Here is a 19,048-nt window from a genome sequence, read left to right on the forward strand (position 1 = left end):
ATGATTGTGAGACATGGATGTTAAAAAACACCATGCTAAATAAATTGGAAGTATTCGAATCGTTGTGCTATTGACGAATCCTAAAGATATCGTGGGTTTCGCACACTGCCAACGAACATGTTCTCTCATTGATGAGTTCATAATGTCTGCTCATAAACATCATAAATATGATAAACACAGAATACTTCGGCCATATCATTAGAGGACCTAAATACCATCTACTTCGTCCTATAATACAAGGAAAAGTAGAGGAAAAGGGATGGATTGGTCAAATGAAACTTTCATGGTTATGTAATATGAGACAATGGATTGGTTCCGCAGTAGAAGAATTATTTAGCTCAGCAGCCGATAGAGAAATGTTTCAAGAACTTGTGAACATGATGAATACGGACACGGCACCTGAAGAAGAAGAAGAAGAAGAAGATCATGATATAAAATATTTGTTTTTTTGAAGTTAATTCGCAAATAGATTTATAATTTTGAAGTAGTTTTTGAATTTCGCCTATACTCTTTCCTTTGGTTTCAGGCATCACAAAATACAGAACACTCGCACCAGTCATGCAAAATACTCCAAACATCCACATACACCAATGCGTTCCTATCAGTTCTGCCACTATTGGATATATACTGGTTAGCATCGTTATGTCGAGAATTGCTACAGTCATAACAAACGCACAACCTGTGGGCCTGATATCAGAAGAAAACATTTCGTTAACTTGTATAAGAGGAATTGGTCCAAGTCCTATGGATATAAATACAATATATATTATTACAATTAAAACTAGTGGTGACCATGAATATTGGTATACTATGGGTGACTTAATACGTTTCAAATAGAAAAATATCCCTAAGAGAAACATAGGTATTCCTGCTCCACTAGCTGAAATCAGGCACAGTGGTCTTCTTCCAAATCTTTCCACTATCATTGACGTAATTAATGCTATAGTCACCGCTACCACACCTACATATATAGCAACAGTATCTCCCGAAATATCTGATTAAAACTTATTAAATATGGGTGCCAATAGAGTCACTATCACAGGAAATCCAGTTAAATGTTGAACAAAGAGGGGAATTAAAGATAAAAGTAAGCCTAAGCGCCCTTCTTTGGTAGCAAAAATTTTTCTAAAATTAAATCCTTTGCTTTTATCTGTATCTTGTAAACTTTTTTTAATTTTAAAAAAATCTTGCTCCAACTCTATTTCAGTTTTATTTCTTCGTAGTTTTTTTTATTAGCCCTGTAAACTGGGCTCTCGGGAGCAAAAAAGAACAGTATCATAAATTGAATCAATGGAGCTGCTATTATTATTGTAAATATTGTGTAACTAAACATTGGACCAATGATAAAGGCAACTAGTTGACCAACAGGCATAAATACCGACACAAGGCAGTTAAACTTTGCACGATTATGGTCTTCGCAAATTTCTGTTAGATAAATTGGCACCATACTAAACATTGCAGTCACAGCTGCACCTGAAATGATACTGAAAGCTGTCATAACGTCAACATTTTTACTAAACGCTAATCCTATTACACCTGCATACATAAGTATAGCCATCACAAATATGCTCCACTTCCTTCCCATTAGGTCTGCCAGTTTTGGCAGAAATATTGCAACTACTATCGCGAGTATTCCTCCAATTCCAATAAACCTGGATATTTCATAGGTTGTTATTGGCCTTCCCAATGGATTTATATTTGTATTGTTAGATTCCAATTTAACAATTGCTGGAGATGGCCATACTACTATAGCTCCACAAACTAGTTCTACCAACATTACTAAAACATCTCACAATAAAACACTGAAAACTTGTGTTTTCTATACTTCCACAAAATTTATTATTTAGAACTATGGGACTACAGCTGTTTCGGCAGAGTGCCTTTCTCAAGTGATATAATTTACAATGTGTTTGCCTTTTTAAGTCTCTAACTGAAGAGGTTGAGGAGTAGAGAGCTGTTTGTCTCGAGTTGTTCATTCAGAATTATATCTGTATTTTTCAGTTTATTAATTTCCATAGATTCTAAAAAAGATAGCTTAAGGCCTTTATTTTGGATATGCAGAATTTGAAACTTTTCATTGAAAGAATGATTATGATCTAGAAGGTGAAGTGCGTATGTAGAAGTGTCTGTATTTCTATTGTTGAAAGCCCTTTTGTGTTCTGCTATCCGTTTGTCAAAAGTTCTGCCAGTTTGACCGATGTACGTTTTCGGACAGTCACCACAAGTTAGTTTGTACACACCACTCTGTAGTTGCTTTCTTTTTCGGCTTTTATTGTTCTTAATATATTTGCTTAAGTTGTTGTTAGTTCTGAAAGCTGGTATTATTCCTTTCTTTTTTATGTATCTGGCTATTTTTGTTGTTATCTTGCCAGTATATGTGAGAGAGCAGAAGGTTCTGGGTTCTTTCTGTGGTGGTGGATACACTAATTCCAGGGCTTTCTTATTGAGTTTTTGATTTAAAATGTTGTTAACTGTTTGTTCGTTATAGCCGTTGTTTACTGCTATTTGTTTAATGATGTTTAGTTCTATCTCGAAGTTATTTTTTGTCATGGGAATTTCTGTCAGTCTATGTATCATGCTATGGTAGGCTGCTAATTTGTGTTGTGTAGGATGGGATGATGAATTGTGTATAGTTGTGTCAGTATGGGTAGGTTTATGATATACGGAGAACTCATGTTTGTTGTGTAGTCTGGTAATCGTTATATCTAGAAAGTTTATGGAATTATTCGGTTCTGTTTCTATTGTAAACTCAATATTACTATGAAGTCAATTAATGGATGATAGAAATTGGTCAAGTTGTCTGTTAGTTCCTGTAAAGCATACTAGTATATCATCCACGTATCTCAACCAATATAAGAACTGTTTAAATACGGGATGTTCAGAAATTGTTGTTTCAAGTTGGTTCATAAATATATCTGATAGTAATGGGCTTAGAGGATTACCCATAATCAGTCCTGCACTGTTGTTTGTGTATATTTGATTATTGAATTCAAAATGGTCTTGATTTATGTAAATTTCAAGGAGGTGTAAAATTTCAGATGCAATGATCGGATTTGTACTATTATGGTCTAAAAGATTTTTAACTAAAACAAAAGTTTCTGTGGGAGGATCATTAGGAAAAAGATTTTTTACGTCAAATGAAATTAGTCTGGAGTTGTTGGGCAATTGAAAATGTTGTATTTTATTAACTAGTTCTAGTGTATTTTTTTGCGGTGCATTTTGCTGAAAATTTAGTGTATTCTGTAATAATATCTGACAGTTTTTTTTTAAGTTTATATGACGGAGCTGTATAAAACGAAACTACAGGTCTTATTGGGTGGTCAGGTTTGTGTAGTTTAATAAAAGAGTATAATTTAGGAGGTTGTGGGTTCATAATATTAAGGTATTTCTGTTCTGTTGGATTTAGTATTGATTTTGAATTTTCAATGGCTAGTTTAATTTGTTTTCGGTATTTTTCTGTGGGATCTTTGTTTAGTGGTGTACTGTTTTGGTTAGTTAAAAATTATATTGTTTTGTTATTATAGTCTCTTTTGTCAATAGCAATAGTAGCGTTACCTTTGTCTGCTTTTGTAAATATTATCTCATGTTTTATTGATTTATTTTTAATTGAAACGGCTATTTAGTTTTCTTTGTAACAGGAATTATTAGTTTCACTACATACATCGGTAATAGATTTTGCAATGATACTTTTCTCTATGTTCTTAGCAGTTTTGTTTAACACTACTTCACATTCTACACCTCAATATTCTAAATTTTTTTGATTATTATGTTGAGGCAAGTTGTGTTTGAATCCTTTATCTAAAAGTTCTATCTCACTATTATTGAATTCAGTATCTGTTAAGTTTATAAATCTATTGAAAAAACTATGATGTGAAAAATTTCTTGTATGAGTATTAAGTTTTTTACTATTGCCAATTAGATTATTTAGTTTTTTACACTGTGTATTAAATTTTTTGTCTATTATATTATCTACTTCAGTTCTTACTTTAGAATCTAGGATGTCAAATTCTATATTATCTAATCTATAATGTAATTCTGAATGACATACTTTAAGATAAACAGCTATAATATCTCGTTTTCTGTACTGGGTGCTCCTATCCCGTTTCAGCCATTTGGGCCATCGAATTTCAGCCATCGAATCCATCAATTATTACTAAAACAACAGAATTATAATATTAGTACAATAAGAGCAGTAAAAAGGTTAGCTGTTAGCACAAATCGCTGACGACATTAATGAAGCAAACGAAATGCTTAGCGAACGGCTCCACGGGCGACAAATTTACGCTAGAGTAGCAGTAAAATGAAGAGTGATAAATGAAACAGCGATAATATGTACTGGGCGATAGGGTGCATCGAAAAAAGAAAAGTTGGAAATGTTATATCTTGGCCTGGCCTGTTATATAAAAGCGTGAAAAAGTTGCTAGTGTTATTTTTTAACATAATACTATTTTTAATTTTTTTTCTAAACGAATTTTCTGCCTCCCCAACGACCTTGAATTTTATTTAATATCTGATTTTTTGGGAAATTCAATTTATTTTATTTGGAATTAAATATGTGCTAACTCAATCTAAGATCAATTGAAGAAAATTTACAATGTTGCCAATTGCAAATTTAAACGATATTTAATGTTTTATTTGTTTTTTAAGTCTCCCCAACCCCTTTGAAATTTCCCGCTTTGTGAGTCCGTGCGTGTAATTTTCGCTTATGTTTGGTGCGGTGCGTTACTTTGATATTATTGTTGTCTGTAAATTAAAGATTTTTAAAATAGATAAACCAGGACCGTGAGAAATAAAATGTTTTACCGAAATATAAACAAGTGATGAAGTTTTTTGGTTGGAAGAGGATAAAAACCTCACTATGAAAGAGCCAGAATTTTCCGGCATTGCCGAACAGATTACAAATAAATTGTAGGAAATATAGAAAAAGGCTTCAATTCCAATAATTTAACATACAAGAATTATTAAGCTTTTAAAAGCCTATCGTGACAAATATATGAAACTTATGAAACCATTGAAGAACAGGTAAAACAGTGAATTTTAGAAAAGTATAATCCAATGCAAAGGACAAAAGTAAAACTACACGTTTCGATCTTGCAGCATGCAACTGTGACACTCTGGTGAATTTTCTTTGTAGCATTTCTCAAAAAGTGACTCTGGAATGATCGCTAATTTCTATTAAATCAAAGAGGTCGTCCCAGAAAAATGGTGATAAGCTCGATTGATACCTATGGAAAACAAAAACAAGTATATCCAGAGAGGACAAGGGTAAAAGAAGAAAGGTACCGACACAAAGACAAACTTTTAACTCAAGTTAAAAACTTTACAAAGTTTTATCGTCAACCGATCATGGAAGAACACATCACATTTGTGCATGGGCCAGGGTGCCAATATTTCAGATATATGTGTCTTCGCTGTCTCTTACATCAGAAAGTATAAAATCCAGCTATTATATTCGACGGAACAATCGTAAATACTGGCGTTAAGGGTGATGCAATACGACTGTTAGAAGAACATCTTAAAAAACCGCTGCAGTGGTATGTATGTCTGCGACATTTGATTCAAACGACTACTTTGAGTTAATTAACTAGCGAGAATATCAGAATAGAGTAGAATAGAAATATGCTTTATTGTCATGAAAAATTGTACCATTTTATCGACAAAGCTTATAAAAGTCAAGAAAACAAAACAATAACAATCCAATTTACTAAAATTACATAGATCGTCAATATATTTACAATAATAACAATAATAATGAAGTTAAACAGAATTAATCAATTGCAATATTTAAGTAAATTGCAAATGCATAGTCTACCTAGTAATTAATAAGTTTAAAAGTTAAGCTGCTGCATATGACACCCAAATATAGACAAAAAAATGATAAAAAAATACTACTTGTGCAAAGGGTACTGTAATTTCTTAGTTATTGATTAAGAAAATCTTCTACTGAATAATATGGTCTTTCAGATAGGTAGGCTGTTGTGAGTTTACGGAATTTGGGGAAAGATGCTGCAGATTTAAGTTGTAGAGGGAGATGGTTTTAAAGTTTTTTTTGCGGAATATAATATAGATTTCTTTACTAACTCAGAGGACGGGGTCGGCATATAGACGTCAAACCTAGAATTTCTCGTGAAGTAGTCATGATTAGGTCTTGGTGGAAAGACATGTAGATGTTTACGAATTAAGCAAACAGTTTCTAAAATATACAAAGATGGAAGGGATAAAATTCTGTGATCTTTGAAATAACTTCGGCAATGTGTTGTTCTTTTGAGGCCAAACAGATATCGAATTGCTCTTTTTTGTAATTTGAAAATAACATCGAATTGGGCAGCTGTACCAGAACCCCAAAAAGGAAGACCATAACGAAGATGTGACTCGAACAAAGAAAAATATGTTATTTTGGAAGATGCTAAATTGAGTTCATTCGAAACAGATCTTATAGCGTAGCAAGCTGAGGATAGTTTCTTCCTTAACAAATCGATATGGTGGGACCATTTAAGGTTGCTGTCTAAAAAAATATCAAGAAATTTTACAGAATCAATGGTACTGATCTGGCTGTTATTACGAGGTAAGGATTGAAGGACTCCTTTATAAGAAAATGCTACTGTTTTATCTACGTTAAACGAGAGTAAACAGACCAGGTTTTTATTGTATCACCTTACAGAACCACCAACATATTTATATTATCTAGATTTTCCAGTGACCATCTGCGAGATTTTATTAGGAATCCTAACTTAGACCCTTTTACCATTGAGATTGAGAAATATCACTGCCACAAAAAAATGTGTAGACCGATGTGCCAAGCTTGTGACACAGCATTCTCTATACTAAATTTACATTCAAGATTCATTAGTAATAAACAAACCAAGACACGTTAAATGCTACTAGGAGCACTCCCGAATCATAAATTACAAATGTATAAACTTTGGAAATCATGATTTGGGATTTACAATGTACATATATACACACATTGTAAATTATGATTTGGGAGTGCTCCTAGTAGCACTGAATGTGTCTTGGTTTGTTTATTTCTACTGCATTTTGATTGTGAATTTAGTGTAGCAGTTTGTGGAGCGTATTAGAGGAGTGTATTTATAAAAGCGCGAATTGATTCCAGAAAAACTATGCCTCACTTTAATGCTAAATCGCATGACATTTTCGAACAGAATTTTTTTTACCATATCTTTGTGATATTTATATACCTAATGAACTATTTTAAAATTATAGTAATTTTGTACTTTGCTTCATATTTATTTTAGTATTAAAACATTTTGGTGACGTCAGGGAGAATATAGAACCGGATATAGTAAAGATCATAATATGACGAATACATAGATCGATTGGATATATCCAAAGGATGCCATTCTTAGAACTACTTTACGCGATTGAAACTAGAAGTATTTGACATGTGGGTCTACCGTCGTATTCTGATTATCAGTTGGGTAGTCACAAACGAAAGGGTTTTGAAACGTTTGAATAAAAGTTGTGAAGTAGTGAACATGGTTAAAAGACGTAAATTTGAAACTTTGGTGATATAATACATACTTCACCTTGCTATGCAAGGTAAAATATTGGGAAAATGAAGTGTGGGACGCCGTACGACATCTTCGCTTAAAAACCTACGTCAATGGTTTGGGAAATGTAGCACTGAACTATTTTGTGCGGCTGTAAATAAGACAATGATTGTTAATATGCTGGGAAACATGAGAGTCAACGATCGACAAGCGGTCTCGGCACCTTAATAATAATAAAAAGAAAAAACGATGTCAAACACGAGACTTTCCAAATAGAATAATTACGGGAGGAATAGGATGAAAGAAGAAGATATATACACCGAAAATCAAGTGGAAGAAAGATGTTGAAAGTGACGCAGAAGATTATAATCACAAATTGGAAAATAAAGCAGCAAGTGGAAAATAATGGAAACGAATAGTATCTAAACCAAGCCATGGGCCTTCTAGGCCTGGAGAGCTGAATTATAATATAAGATTAAGCGGTTTTATAGCTTGACCTGAAAATATTTTTACAACCATAAATCTTCTTAATCTATTTAAAATCTTCCTCGATAATCGATACATGCCCTTGCTAAAATAAAATATAACAACTTGAATATAGCAAATTGAACCAACTAGAAAATTGCACCGTCTCGCACAAAATAATGATAGTATTAAGTAAAGGGTTATTATAAAATTATATGAAGTTTCTTAGAAGTGTATAAATTAATTATTAGAATGTAGAAATAAAATATAATACGAATGTAAAGGCGATACAAAAAAGCGATGTTTTACGATTTATGAAAAGTTATAATACACATTTTTTATAAACATAAAAACATACCTACATTATAAAAAATAATGAAAAATCAAGAAATATAATTCTTAATATCGAAAGTATTATGTAATAAACTACATTATTATCGTTACCTGTCATGATTGTGAAATATAAATATAAAGTATCTGGTCTTTTGATTTCATCTCTAGATTGATCACCATAGAATGCTATAGGAGAATATTTCACTTCCTGAAAAACATTTTTTCCACCACTAGTTGGAGTATAATTTTTACCGTTATCCATTTTTCTGGAGCGTTAATGCATGACAAGCTCGTTTCAATGAAATCTTCATTGTTTTTTCGAATTAGTAGGACGTATTTAACATAATAACTTTCTTAAAAAGTGGATCTAATATAAAAGTAAATATTTAATATCTTAATTAAAGTAATAATTCGTCAAGATTTAAAAAACTGCGTGGTATACTATAGTTTTATTCAAATATAAAGATTATAGCATATTATTGAAGTTTAAAATACCTGTAGCTTACGAATCATTTGCTAGTTTTTCAAATACTGTCTTTTGAAAATTGTCAAAATATTTTTTCGAATCGTTGAATAAATATGTTACCTTAAACCCTGCTACATTTAAATTAAAATAATATAAAAAAAAAATGATTAGTTATCTTACGAGTATTTCTTGAACAATTTTAACTAGAACAGAGTTTGTATATTTCGTCAACATCACATTTGGTACGGTTATATTCTGAGACTGATACAATCACTGGTTTACATTTTTCGCCAGTACTTTCATCTATACCGTTTTGGTCATGCGTACTAAAAACCGAGAGTGTATATTTTTTTCTTTCCTGGCATATACCACAACAGAGTGCATAGACATCATCATCAGCCCATAGTCGTCCACTGCTGAACATAGGCCTCCTCGAAAAACTTCCATTCAGATCTATCCTACGCTGCTGCAATCCAGTTGGTACAAATCCTCTTTATGTCGTCAGTCCATCTTGTGGGTGGTCTTCCCGGGTTTCGTCTATTCGTTCTCGGTCTCCATTCCAAGATTTTTTTGGTCCACCTATCATCTCTCATTCTAGCGACGTGTCCTGCCCACTTCCATTTAATTTTGTCTATGTGTTTTATTATGTCTTCTACACCACTTCTTCTACGAATTTCTTCGTTTCTTAGCCTATCTCTTATAGGTCTGGATCCCGAGTATGAAAAAAAAGTTGATTAATAGCAAGCTGAAAATTTGTTAATAGCTTAAGAGTGTCTAGTCGGACAAACATTTATATATGGGAACACTGGAACAGGGGAAGTTTTAATTGTGGAACAGGTTAAAAATTTGGAACGATCAGCCCACGAAAACGGCACATGTATTTTGTCCGACAGAACAGACTTAAACTCTCCGAACAGAGATTAAACTCTCATGCAAAAATCAGACTGCTATTTATCACCAAATGGGCGTTTTAATGAGTGGAACATGTAGAATATGTCAAATGACAGGAATTAGGACAGGTGATAAATTGCAGCCTGATTTTTGCATGAGAGTTTATTCTCTCTTCGGAGAGTTTAAATCTATTCTTTCGGACAAAATAAATGTGCCGTTTTCGTGGTCTGACCGTTCCAAATTTTTAACCTGTTCCACAATTAGAACTGCCCCTGTTCCAGTGTTCTCATATATCAAAGTTTATCCGACGAGTCACCCTTAAGCTATTAACAAATTTTCAGCTTGCTATTAATCAACTTTTTTTTCATACGCGGGATCCAGACCTATTAACGTTATGCCCAACAATGATCTTTCCATTCTACGTTGCGTCACTTGTAGTTTTCGTGCAGATGTCCTTGTTAGGGTAAGTGTCTCTGCGCCGTATGTAAGAACAGGCAGGACACATTGATTAAAGGCTCTTCTTTTTAAGCTGATAGGTATATCACCTTTAAAAATATCACGTAGTCTTCCATATGCTGCCCATCTCAGAGTTATTCTTCTTAGCAGCTCAGCAGTTTGATTGTCTCTGCTAATTTTTACCGTATGTCCAAGGTATATGTAGCTGTCAACAACTTCAATTTCGACGTCTTCTACCTTTAAAGGATGGCTCGGAACTAAATTCGTCATTATTTTGGTCTTTTGGTAATTAATATTTAGACCTACATTACGTGCTGCATCCCGGAGTTCATTCAACATATCATTGGCAGTTTTTAGGTCATCTGAAACCAGAACAATATCATCTGCATAGACATACTAAAGACAAACATACTACTATTAGCTGGTCGTGCTGTTGTTTTGGCAAGCTCTATTGGTAATATTGGGGTTTGTACTTTTTGATCATTCCTAGCCCCTACTAAGTCCCTAGCTAATTATTTGGCTTTCTGCCACGATTTTCCTCTATTCTGCAATATTTCCATCACACTGGTATTTCACGTTTTCCTTTGTCGGCCTCTCCTGTTTTTCGCTATCGGCCTCGCTTCCCATGTCATTTTAACCTGTTTGCCGTCGTTCATTCCAAATAAGTGCCCAGTTCATTTTAAATTCTTTTCATGAATATTTTCGTTTAATGATTTTAAAAATATCACAAGGAAAAATTCCTGTACTGGCTGTATATCATAAATCACAAAAAATAAAAACCTTATTTTGTAAAAGGTATATGTATTTAAAATCCCTAAAAAGGGCTGTATCACAACACAACGTTTTCGGAATCAATATTCCATCGTCAGTGTTCTCACCTAAAATAAGTATAACTCTACCAGTAAAACAAACGTGAGGTTAAATTTTGACAAAGGTAAAAAAGTGAATAGATAGTAGTTATACTTACAGGTTTACATGCTTTAAGCCACCAAAATGTACGGGTAAAAACCCTTAAATTGATTTTAAAAAGTTGGGGTTACATTATATTATCTGAATTTGAAGGATGTTAAAAATATTTTTAGATTAACCCCCGGTATCACATGACATCAACCATATTGGTTGGAAAATTGAAGGTAGAACCTTACATGGCAGAATTTAGGTGACAACTCATCGGAAGGATGTCATTACCAGACTGACACCGCACCTTGACAGAATCTAATATGTGTACTTAATTAAGCAAAAAGAATATAAATTTTATGTTAATAGTTAAATAATAACAGTAATGAGAAATATTTGTTTGGATTAAAAATAATTTACCCTAAATAAGTATGATTGATGATAGTTAAAAATTATAGGATCAAACAGAAGTGAATTAATACTTTCTTTAGGGTAGGCAATTATCATTACATGCGATGGAAAATTATGTTATTAGGTAAGCTGATGTTGTGAGCTTAATATTTGGTGTAATTTATTAATAGAAGGATCCGACAAAATAGATAAAAGATGACATATATTTAGTTTGGCTGAAGAAATATGTATTACTAGATGTGAATATAAATAAGAAAAGTAGTAATAATGAGACTGAAAAATCCAGAGACCCGACATCAAACTATCTGGAGATGAAAACATTTTTAGCAATGTGGGGATAGGTTGATATTGGTGGGTTGGTCTATTACAGAAAATTAGACTGCGTATGAGATTTAAATGAGTGTGATGTCATAGGTATAACTTATCGAAAATGTGGTTTAGAGTCGAAGTGTAAATGAAGATGGATATGTAAAGAGAAATATATATGAATAGTGGATATCTTGACTATGAAAATAGTTGCCGATGTAATGGAATGAAGTCTCGATTAAACGATACATGACGGTTGACGCAGTTAGGGCTATTTTGTTTGTCGTTGACTATTTCTATATCCTCATACAGGTCCAATTTTAGGTAGTTTTTCTGAGGAATGTTGTGCAAGTAAACGTCTTCTGGGAAGTTGAGAGTGTGTTTTTGTTGTTTAAGATGTTGTGAGAAAGTGGAAGTGTTCTCTCTTTCGGTGTGTTCTAGGAAACGAGAAGCTAGTGATCTACAAGTTCTGTCTATGTATGTGGCATCACAATCAGAGCATTGTTAGGTCTGGATCCCGCGTATGAAAAAAAAGTTGATTAATAGCAATCTGAAAATTTGTTAATACCTTAATGATGTCTAGTCGGACAAACTTTGATATATGGGAACACTGGAACAGGGGAAGTTTTAATTGTGGAACAGGTTAAACATTTGGAACGGTCAGACCACGAAAACGGCACATGTATTTTGTCCGACAGAACAGACTTAAACTCTCCGAACAGAGATTAAACTCTCATGCAAAAATCAGACTGCTATTTATCACCAAATGGTCGTTTTAATGAGTGGAACATGTAGAATATGTCAAATGACAGGAATTATGACAGGTGATAAATAGCAGTCTGATTTTTGTATGAGAGTTTAATCTCTGTTCGGAGAGTTTAAGTCTGTTCTGTCGGACAAAATAAATGTACCGTTTTCGTGGTCTGACCGTTCCAAATTTTTAACCTGTTCCACAATTAAAACTGTCCCTGTTCCAATATTCTCATATATCAAAGTTTATCCGGCTAGACACCCTTAAGCTATTAACACATTTTCAGCTTGCTATTAATCAACTTTTTTTTTATACGCTGGATCCAGACCTATGTAATTTATAGACCCCACTACGATTCATATATTGAATAGGGTCCTTAGAATTAGTGAGACACTGTCCTAGATTATTAGGGACTTTAAAAGTAATATGGGTGTTATCAACTGCTCTTTTTAACAGATATTTAATGTCTCCAGCAAGACGCTCATGGTGATAAAGTAAGGAAGCATAGATGGATTTGATGGTCCGGTCTTTGGGGAAAGCAGTCTCTCTCAAGACCCTGAGGTGTCTCTTATGAATGATTTTGTTTATGAGATTGGGGTCATAACCGTTATTGAATTCTATTTGACGTAAGATGTTGAGTTCTTTATTGTAGTTAGATGGAGATAAAGGAATGGTTTCTAACCGATGTACAAAACTGTGAAAGGCTGCATGTCTGTGTGACATAGGGTGGTTGCAAGATACTGGTATGACATTATCCGTTTGTGTAGGTTTCCTCTAGATACTGAAATCGAATTGGTCATTTAATCTGGTGATGGTAAAGTCAAGAAAGTTAATTAATTGGGACGATTCTAGTTCCATAGTGAACTTGATATTGGGGTGGATGTGGTGAATTTTAGAAAGTAATAGATCTGCTGATTCAGAATTCCCGGATATGAAGACTAAAATGTCATCAACATATCGAAACCAATGGAGAATTTCCGGATTTTTCATAATATGTGTGGATTCTAAATGATCCATACAAATATCAGCTAAAAGGGGGGAAAGACAGCTACTCATGGCTAAACCATCAGGTTGTCTGTAATATTTTTTATTAAATACGAAAAAGTCTTGAGCTAGACAAGTTTGTAACAATTGAATAATTGAGTTAGTAGTAGACATAGTAATAGAAGTTTCTCTTAGAAGAGAATGGACCAGATTAACGGTTTCTTGTTTGGGGACAGAATGTGAATAAGTTACTGACATCGAATGACAGCATTGTGATGTTGGGGCGAAGATTAATTTGTTGGAGGTTGTTGACTGGATGACTAGTATTTTTGACTGAGAAACGAGGGGTGAAATTCGTCATGTTGTTAATAAGATTAAGTATAACTTTTGAAAGGATAGAGACTGGAGTGTTAATGAAGCTAACAACTGGACGAATGGGAATGCCCTATTTGTGTATCTTGGGTAAACCATACAGTCTGGGTGTCAATGGGTTGCTCGGTATTTTGTAGTATGGGGCAAAATATTCTGAGAAAAATTCTGTAAAATATTTATTGGTGTCTTTAAGCTTAATTATGAACTTTCTTGAGGGATCTTCTGGGAGTAGAGTAAAATCATTCTGGGAAAGAAACGTAGTGACTTTGTCGTTATATAGAGTCTGATCTAGAATTACTAGACAATTTCCCTTATCTGCCTTAGTGATAGATAGGTTATTAGATTTGATTTTATATTTGATTGATTTGAGAGTTTGGAGTTGGTTGTTCCGTTTTTTGCCGGAAAATTGGGGAAAGGATGAATTGAATAATGTGTTTTGAGAAAAGGAAAGTGTGTTGATGGATGACGATGCATTCGATGTATTTTGTGAGACATTGAGATAAGAAGAAGAAGTAGCAGATGAGGTATTTTTGTTTTTAAATTTAATAATAGTGTTGAAGCATGAGTTTCTAATAGACGTTTTTTGATTTAAAGGGACAGAAAGATTTTGGATGATAAGATCTAGTTCAATGGAGAGACTCTGAAGGCCCTTTTCAGAAACCTTACTTGGGATGGAGTACTTGAGACCTAGATTTAGTAAATTTAGTTCATTATTTTTAAAGACAACTGACGAGAGGTTTTTAAGTCTTGGATGAAAAGTGAAATTGGAATATTTAGTGTTATTTTTATTACTGTTATGATTTAGTTGGTTTGATTGAATACTAATAAGTTTATTAAGTTTAGATTTAAATCAGGACAAACTTGACAGGGTAACCTCTATTAAATTCAATATACTTAAATCTTGTATTCTTTTGGCTGAATTAAGTACACATATTAGATTCTGTTAAGGTGCGGTGTCAGTCTGGTAATGACATCCTTCCGGGAGTCATTCCGATCAGTTGTCACCTAAACTCTGCCATGTAAGGTTCTACCTTTAATTTTCCAACCAATATGGTTGATGTCATGTGATGCCGGGGGTTAATATGAAAATATTTTTAACATCCTTCAAATTCAGATAATATAATGTAACCCCAACTGTTTAAAATCAATTTAAGGGTTTTTACCCGTACATTTTGGTGGCTTAAAGCATGTAAACCTGTAAACGGCCGGTTTCGCAAAGTAAAGTTAACTTGTGGTTAAGAGATAACCAGAGGTTACCCCAAAATATGCGTTTTAGTTTCAGGTCAACGGCGAAGTATGGTTAACTCACAGAATTTTTAACCAGAGGTTGGAGTGGGTTACCCTTATGGGTATACCCAGAAGGGTAACAGTCATGAAACTGAAACGCATATTTTGGGGTAATTTTGAGGTTATCTCTTAACCACAAGTTAACTTTAGTTTGTGAAACCGGCCATAAGTATAACTATCTATTCACTTTTTTACTTTTGTCAAAATTTAACCTCACGTTTGTTTTACTGATAGAGTTATACTTATTTTAGGTGATAACACTGATGATGGAATATTGATTCCGAAAACGTTTTGTTGTGATACAGCCCTGTTTAGGAATTTTAAATACATATACCTTTTACAAAATAAGGTTTTATTTTTTTAATGATTTTACTTTTAATTCTCTTCTAATATCTTCGCCTTCGCTATGTCTTTTATCGGTTCTATTAGCCTCCACGACTTTTCTTAGCCCCCACGACTTTTCTTAAATAACTCATTTCCGCGGCTTGCAATCTCTTTTCTTGTGTGTCGTTCAATACCCAATTCTCTGCTTCATATGTAGTGATAGGTACGTAAATTGTTTCAAATATTATCATTTTGGTTTTCCTTCTTATTTCTTTTTTTATGTAAAGAAGTTTTTATACAGCGAATGATATGTTCTTGTGGCTGCTTTCATCCTATTTCCAATTTCGTCTTCTTGTGTCCCCTTCTTTTTTAAAATTATTCCAAGGTATTTAAATGTATCTACATGTTCTATTTTTTTGCCTTGGGTTTCAATATTTAGGTTAACATCTTTCTTGGATATTGCCTTTACTTTTTTTTTATATTAATTATTAGATTGTAATTTTTTAATTCTACCTGTCAGATTTTTATGTTCTCGTCCAGAACTCGTTCTGTTCTTGCCACAAAAACAATATCATCTGCAAATACACAGGTTTCGATTTTTATTTGTTGTAGGTTTCTGTATCCTACAGTATATTTTTTTGTTTTTGGCCAGCACTTTTTAATTACTTCGTCTATTACACAGATAAACAGTAGGGGGCTCAATACCCCTCCTTGTGTGACTCCGTCGTTATTCGTAAATTTGCTGGAAATAAGATTGCCTGTTCTTAGCTGATTTATGGTATTGCAATACAAACTCTGGATTGTGGTTATCAGTTCCATATTAACTTCTTTATTTTGTCAAGATTTGCCATATTCCCTCTCTGCTCACCATGTCAAAAGCATTTTTCATATCTAGGAATTCCAAACATACCGTTTCATCTTTTAATATGGCTTTTTCGATGATCTGCTGCAGTTGAATTTGTATCATTGGTTTCCTTTTTAATCGAGCAGGTTACCTTATCGCATTTCCATATTTCATCATTTACAATGATTTTTGATACCTATCTGACTTTTACGAATTTTCCTTGTGCTCTTCGTTGTTTTGCAACTTCTCTTAAGTGTCTTTGTACGTCCCATTCTGGGGTTGTGTAGGCATCCTCTATAAAAAATTTTGTTTCATTAATATGTCTTAGCAATTCCTTGTATTTCATTATTTCTGCCTTACCTTTGGAATAACATAATTCTACTTTGCACATTCTTTTGTTTAGCTTAGTTATTTCCTTATCTCACATTTTGCGTTTAGCATTGTTGTGATTTTATCCTCTACTTCTTTTTTCAGGAGTTTTGTGTTTTTAGTAACTTCCAATCCAGTTAAAATTATATCGTTTTGGCGTTCCTTTTTTCCATGCTTTCCATTTTATCCTCCAGAATTTTAATTTGAGATCGCATTTTTCATTTTCCCTCCTTATTTCTTTTATTTCTCCCAGGCTTTGCTTCCATTCATTTGTCATTTCTTTAATCAGAGCTACTAATTATTTTCGATCATTACATATTTCGTTTATTTATTTTGAAAGTTCTCTTATTGTTTCTAGCAATTCGTCCATAATTAGCTCTTACAGTCAGCCAATGTCTAATGTAAAATATATTGACTGTCAATTGGTGCTACATATACTCGCAAATTAGGCCTTTGGAATGTGTATCCAAATTACTATAGAGGTCTAGTGCAAAATGTGCTGCCTATCGACCGGCCCCAAAAATTACCCACAATTTTACCTTTCGGATGCGTATTTTTTACCAATCGACGTCACAACACCTTATATTCTCGCGATATGTTAACTTTTCGTCCTTATTCGATAGCTAATTTGTTCACTAACACTCTCACTGATAAGTTTTACTACTAACTTTTTCCCTTAAACACTTTTGAAAATTAAAAAGCTCGTTATGGTCCGACATTCGAAGAAAATAGCGGAGCAACTAATTTGCAATGTTTATCGATACAGTGGCGTACCAATCTCCTCTATTACATATCTATAAATCTAGAATGATTCTTCTGGTCACTGTTTAATGTACAGTTCCATTTGGCTTGTAGCATTCCAAAGCATATATTATTATTTTAATCCCGTATTTATTTGATTTTGACGTTATAATATATAGGTACTGTATTGCGAAGACCAATCTACCTATAAGTCCTGAAAGCAGTTCAATAATACAAAATTTGCTGAATAGGGCTTTTCATCGATTGTCATTTGTTTCGAGCTTCTGTCATATGTTGTATAATCTGTGTATAATATTAATATACACGGATTATACGACATATGACAGAAGCTCGTGACTGAAACAAATGACTGTGAATGAAAAGCCGTATATCTCAGAAACATTTTAGCCAAATGAATGTGATAACACACTTGAATGGGAGAGCGTCACTTACGAAGTAGGTGAAGTTAAACCAATCACTCCATACTTACTTTTAACTTTTCAAGCCTCCTTCGAGAAACCTTTTTTTTAATAGATTTAGAAAAAGTCGAGGCTATTTGATCATTTGACCAGGTCCTCATGATACATTATTTGAAGAAGTTTATTCCCTTACTGCATTTTTCTAAAATGTTAAGTTAGTTTCCTGTCTAGAGAGATTCCAAGGTATTTTATTTGGTTCACTAAAGAAAAATTAATGTCGTTCTGTTTAACGGTGGTGCAATTTGGAATATTGGGTCGGGTGAAGATGACCACTTTCGATTTATGCGAAGATAAATCAAAACCTATGTGCAAACTTTTATCATAATTTCTTCATAGTCTTCTTCTATGAAGTATCTGAATGTACTTCCAAACTGACGAACAAATATACCAGTTATTGAGATACCTTGATAAATCTTTAGACTTTTTCTTAGAGCCTTTCTTGAAATATCCCTGAATGTCTCCTGGAGTTTTATGAAAATTCGTTATGAAAATAGTTGAAATTTATTATCTCAGGGTTTTTGAGTTCGCTGGACACTAATATTTGATCGAAGATGCTTTACGAGGTACCTGGTGACCAGTATCTACGTCATTTGCTGGAGATTTTGAAAATGCATTATGAAAATACATAGTTGAAATTTATTATATCGGGGTTTCTAAGGTCGCCAAACCCGAATATTACATCGACGATGCTGTACGAGGTACCTGGTGCCCGGTGTCTACATCATCTCCTGGAGTTTTATGGAAATTTATTATGAATATAGTTGAAACTTTTTATCTCGGGGTTTTTGAGGTCGCTGAATACGAATATTGCATCGAAGATGCCGTACGAGGTAGCTGGTGCCCGGTATCTACATCGTTGCTAGGAGTTTTATGCACATTCGTTATGAAAATCGTTGAAACTTATAAATTACTGTTACTGGTACTCACTGTTGAATAAATTTATAACGAATCTCCATAAAACTCTAAGAGACGATGTAGATACCAGGCGCATGAAAACATTCGGTATTTGTATTTGCACCTAGGACTTTTCTATTCGATTTTTGCGGCACGCGTCCATGTTCTAACCAATAGGCAGCGGGGTGCCAAACACGTATACGGAATGTTATTCGGTGCGAAATTCATACACGGAATGTTAAATATTCGTCGACCGAAAAAGATAAC

At 33.6% G+C, this 19,048-nt stretch overlaps 1 protein-coding gene and 1 pseudogene across 3 annotated transcripts; both read right to left on the reverse strand.

The window, feature by feature from the left end:
• Positions 1–361: 361 nt before the first annotated feature.
• On the reverse strand, positions 362–1,777 carry LOC126882474 (facilitated trehalose transporter Tret1-like; annotated as a pseudogene).
• Positions 1,778–1,810: 33 nt separating this feature from the next.
• On the reverse strand, positions 1,811–9,304 carry LOC126882821 (uncharacterized). 3 transcript variants are annotated; one of them, XM_050647911.1, is made up of 2 exons: positions 8,956–9,304; positions 1,811–4,153 (listed from the first exon to the last, which is right to left on the reverse strand). In XM_050647911.1, exon 2 carries the CDS (start codon positions 2,575–2,577, stop codon positions 1,927–1,929), a length of 651 nt encoding a protein of 216 aa, XP_050503868.1. In that variant the 5' UTR covers positions 2,578–4,153; positions 8,956–9,304; the 3' UTR covers positions 1,811–1,926. The 3 variants fall into 3 exon arrangements, with proteins under 3 accessions (XP_050503868.1, XP_050503869.1, XP_050503867.1); XM_050647912.1 differs by lacking the exon at positions 8,956–9,304 and adding an exon at positions 8,421–8,676; XM_050647910.1 differs by lacking the exon at positions 8,956–9,304 and adding an exon at positions 8,421–8,668.
• Between the last annotated feature and the right edge of the window lie 9,744 nt (positions 9,305–19,048).

Source organism: Diabrotica virgifera, chromosome 3 (assembly GCF_917563875.1).
Source record: "Diabrotica virgifera virgifera chromosome 3, PGI_DIABVI_V3a".
NCBI classification, from domain to species: domain Eukaryota; kingdom Metazoa; phylum Arthropoda; class Insecta; order Coleoptera; family Chrysomelidae; genus Diabrotica; species Diabrotica virgifera.